The sequence below is a fragment of the Glycine max genome, chromosome 1 (genome assembly GCF_000004515.6).
Source record: "Glycine max cultivar Williams 82 chromosome 1, Glycine_max_v4.0, whole genome shotgun sequence".
NCBI classification, from domain to species: Eukaryota; Viridiplantae; Streptophyta; class Magnoliopsida; order Fabales; family Fabaceae; genus Glycine; species Glycine max.
The window spans coordinates 15,982,439-15,986,986 of NC_016088.4; the positions used below are offsets into that span (position 1 = coordinate 15,982,439).

Sequence of the window (4,548 nt, forward strand, 5' to 3'; positions counted from 1 at the left end):
TTCCCATTGGGGGGGACCACACCTGCCTCTTACAAGGCTTCAAAGATAAACCTTCTTGAGGTTATTATGTCTCCCAAATGCTTAGGCTATCACGACCCACACACCTCTACTGCTTTCACGGTCAGCCCTCCGTGATTGGCAAGAGGGTTGGTCTTCACGTTGGGCCCATCCTCTTGGAATGTTAGCCATCCTGCCTCGATCAAACTTTGAACCTTGGTTTTGAAATCGAGGCATTGCTCAATCAAGTTCCCCAGGGTTCCCCCGTGGTATGCGCAGTGGCGTCGGGATCGTACCACTTGGGAAAAGGGACTTGATAAGTTCTTCCCGGGGTTACTACCACCATATGGTTGGACAATAGTGATAGCAAGAGGTCCCCATAGGACATGGGGATCGGGGAAAATTTTGGGGTTCTCCTCGCCGGAGGGCTTCTTCTGGCGTTGTAGCTTGTGCTGCGGGAAAACTTGTTGTTGGGACGAGGCTGGGCTGGAGCCGGCGCCAGAGGGGAGACCCTTGGTGGTGGTGTGGGCGTCCTTGGTTGGACGGGTGCCGAGGGAGAAGAGCTTCCGGCGCGGGCCGCAAAGCTTGGGTGATGTTGGGCATACTGGTGGGTGTTGTGTGGGGCCGGTTGAGACTTAGACCAAGTGGGTGTGGAGGTGACAGCGTGGGTGTCGCCTTCCTTCTTCCTTGCCCCAGTTGTTCCCTCCCTCCAATTGCTGGTGCAGGCGAGAGACGCATAGTCGAACTTCCCTCTTTTCAACCCGACTTTTATCCTTTCGCCCGCGAAGACGAGGTATGCGAAGCTGAAGGGCATATAGCCTACCAACTTTTCATAGTAGAACACCGGCAAAGTGTCTACTATCATGGTGATCATCTCCCTTTCCATCATGGGAGGTACTGTTAGTTGATGAATACGACTAACTTTTGTGTAAGAAACTAGTGTAAATTGTATCAAACTCCTCCAATTTATGGTTATTTTGTAATGTTGTAATTAATTTTTGTTAAAGATAGGTAAATACTTAGCACTCCCATTTTGTGTGTTTAATAATCATTTCCTCTTAATTTCAGGTTAATTAGGCAAGTTTGTGAAGTGTTGATTTTCATCCGCTCGCTAAGCTAATCTACTTGCTTAGCAAGCCATCCGCTGAGTGCAACACTCTTTTGGCTGAGCACGAGGAAGAATCTAGAAGAAGGATGAGTTGTGCATGTTCCCTGAGCAAGGGCTAATCCTGCTAAGCGCATCGCTTGAGTCCATCCGTTGAGCGAAAAGACGCGCGCTAAGCCGAAATTCACTAATGCGCGCAAGCACCAACAAAGCCATCTATTTAAGCCTGAAATCATAAATGGAGAGAGAGTTTGGACAATTCTCGAAGCTTTTGCATGTTTAGAGATTTCTAGAGAGAGAAAGGTCCAAGTTCTAGAGAGTTTTGAGAGCCTTTGCTGTGAGAAGACTGGCAGAGAACTGAGCGAGAAGAGGAAGCCATCCTGAAAGCATGAGATGAGTCTGTGAGTGATTGTGAGGTTCTAAAGGTGGAGGAGACATCCCTACTACTTGTATTTCTTCAATCCTTCATTTTTCTCTTCTCTTTATTATAAAGGAAGCTTCCCATATATGGAGAGCTAAATCCTCTGTTGGTTCTTCCTTGTAGGTACTTGATATAAATACTTGTATATCTATTTAATGATGTTTTATGTGTTCGCTGTGCTATCAATATGTCATTTCAGTGTGCTTTTGCCTTTATCACGTAGATGCATGCTTTGTTAGGATCATTCAACAGTGGAAACTGGTCTGATTCTTAGAACTTGATAGGACATGGCTAGTTTATCGTATTATCACGAGGGATCGAGGTACGGTAACCTAGTTGTTTGTTTGTTTGTCTTAATGTGATTCTGGTCGAGTTTAGTCCAACAAGAGGAATATGAGGACGATGCTTGATCAGGATTAGGCTAGTCTATCATAAGGAGTCAGGGTTTAGCATTTCAGGAGACACCATAGAACACATGAGCATTGTTAAGTAGAGAATATCCTTTTAACATCAGGCACCTAATAGGAAGACCAACGTGTTGTCTACTTATCTTTACACATCATTACTCACATGATTTTCCTGTTAATAGTTAGTTTACATACCTGTGCATAGTTGACACATCTTTTTTCATACTAGACACCTATTCACTGAATATAGCTTTACCAAGCAACACAAGTTCCTCGAGAGTTCGATATTCGGTTCTTACCGTTTTATACTACTTGCACGATCTGGTGCACTTGCCAGGTTCGAACAGGTACCACCTGGGCCGCCAAATCCCTCCATCTCTGGGCATACTCTTTGATGGATTCGTGCTCTCTCTTGAACATGTTTTGAATCTGGGTCCTATCAGGAGCCATATCTGTGTTGTATTGGTACTGCCTAATAAAGGCAGTAATCAAGTCCTTCCATGATCGAATGCGGGACACCTCCAAGTTGGTGTACCAAACCACCGCAGCGTCGGACAAACTATCTTGGAAGAAGTGCATAAGTAACTTCTCATCCCTTGAATGCATGCCCTTCTTTCGACAGTACATCTTCAAATGGTTCTTGGGGCAAGTAGTCCCTTTGTACTTGTTAAAGTATGGTACTTTGAACTTGGGAGGGATGATGACGTCTGGCACTAGGCACAAGTCCATCATGTCCGTGAACGGAAAGTCACCAAATCCTTCAACAGCTCTTAACCTCTCCTCGAGGAGGTCAAGCTTTTCCCTCATTTTCGTCGTTGGAGGCGACCCTCCTACAGACATGAGTATTGGTTGTACTAGGCGGGGTTGAGAGACCCCCGCTATGTTGGGTTGAGGCAGCGTGTCTAGTGTTGGTCCTTCAGCAGTGAACGGGGGGTAAGAGTTATCCTCCTCGTGAACATGCTCCCGTGGACCTTAGTAGGAAACCCCAATAGGTTGTGGAGGGGCATGATCCATGTTATCATGCAATGTTGGTGGTGTGAAGTTGGGAGGCAAGCCATAGGGGAAGGCGTTCCGGTTATACCCCGGTGTAGGCTGTTGGCGCGTCTCATAGTGTCTCTTCCTCATCCCCTCATGTCAGGGACGGGGTGGTGTGCTAGGCTTGTCGCGGGCTAAAGGACTAGGTCCACTTCAGCGGCGATACTAGTAGCGGCGGCTGTGGCAGCGTTACTTTCCATCAGCCTTTTCATTCCTAACATGGCTTCCATCATGGAAGCCATCTGATCTTTTAAGGCCGACATATCGGCCTTCATCTGTTCTTGCACCTCTTCCAAGTCCGCCATCGTTCTAGACTTGGAGCGGGTACAATATGGGTGCTTTGGAGCGTGCTTAGTTATGATGTTTCCACCTAGAGAGGCAAAATGCGGTGAGTATGCAACAAGGTAGTTAAGTATGAATGCATGCTAGAAGTAAATTGTCAGAGCATTAGATTCACACTAGTCTTTTTGAGCAAACTCATAGGTTCAACCTCATTTTATTTGAAGAGAAGAAAAAGTTTCAACTAGTCAAGATCCGGGTGACAATACAACCGCCCTAACGGTTCCTAATTATATGGGCCATCAAGTCTATCATATGTTGGCAATAGCTGAGGAGCCCATGGATTTCCTCGGGGGCTAAGTACACGTCTGCCATCGCCTTGGCCTTTGCTAGTAATCGGGGAAGATCTGGACTCTCATTCAAAGTAAGGGCAAATCGATCCATCCACATCGTCGCTTCTCAGTGCAATGAGTCAATCACCCTTCCCCTTGCCTCCTTTTCCGCGTACACTTGGGCGTACTCATCCGCCACCTTATGCTCATGGGCCGTTGCCAAATCCAGTTCTTCTTTGTACTTGCCGATGATGGCTAACATGTTTGCTTCAGTCTCGCTCAGTTGCTGAGACAAACTTCTTTTAGACCTCAGACAAGTCTTCAATTCGTCTTTCAGAATCATGCCTTCCACTCGTGACTAGTCTCTTTCTTCTCTCCGGAGTTTAAGCTCGTTTTTGCTGCCCCACAAAGCTCCTCGGAACTTATTTCGGTCGTGTTCTTCCTTCTGGACCCTCTTGTTTTCTTGTTCCAAGGCTTTGGCAATGGCTGTATTGATGCCCCTCAGTTCGTCATTCTCCCTTCGGATTCTGACGGCTGTTGTTTTGAACCTTTCCTTGACTACTTATTCTTTCTCGAGCTCCTCTTTGAGGGCTTGCACCTCTTCGCTTTCCTCCGGGGCTTCAACCCCTTCCTCTTTAGCGGCTCTCAAATTCGGGAGCCAATCTAGACCTCGTGTGTAGGCTCTCAACCTTTGTGGCATCAAGCCGTTGCTACTCCCCCTAAGTTCTCTGTCCTTTCTCTACACCACCTCCCACGCCTTGTGGACTCCTTGAAGCACCCTTGCGTTGGGTCACTGAAACCCCGTGTGACGAAAGGTGTGAGGCTCTCCACCAACGGCTCTCCCCTCGTGAGGTAGCCAAGCTGTCTTATGGCAAGGATGGGATTATAGTTGATACAACCCCTTGTCCCCATCAAGGGAACATTTGGAAATCCTCTGCATGAAAATAGAATTCCTTATCTTCCTTCCTACCA

At 47.1% G+C, this 4,548-nt stretch overlaps 1 protein-coding gene across 1 annotated transcript; it reads right to left on the minus strand.

The window, feature by feature from the left end:
- Positions 1-241: 241 nt before the first annotated feature.
- LOC100796126 (uncharacterized) lies at positions 242-2,770 on the minus strand. The gene is made up of 2 exons (XM_006573975.1): positions 2,265-2,770; positions 242-800 (listed from the first exon to the last, which is right to left on the minus strand). The coding sequence occupies exons 1-2, from the start codon at positions 2,768-2,770 to the stop codon at positions 242-244; spliced, it is 1,065 nt and encodes a 354-aa protein (XP_006574038.1).
- Between the last annotated feature and the right edge of the window lie 1,778 nt (positions 2,771-4,548).

Bases quoted from the DNA above. Each gene is read 5' to 3' on its own strand.
- LOC100796126 (XM_006573975.1), bottom strand. From the start codon at position 2,770: ATGTCTGTAGGAGGGTCGCCTCCAACGACGAAAATGAGGGAAAAGCTT. The intron at 801-2,264 runs GCAAGTGCACCA...TATGCCCTTCAG, and splicing joins GTGGTACCTGTTCGAACCTG to CTTCGCATACCTCGTCTTCG.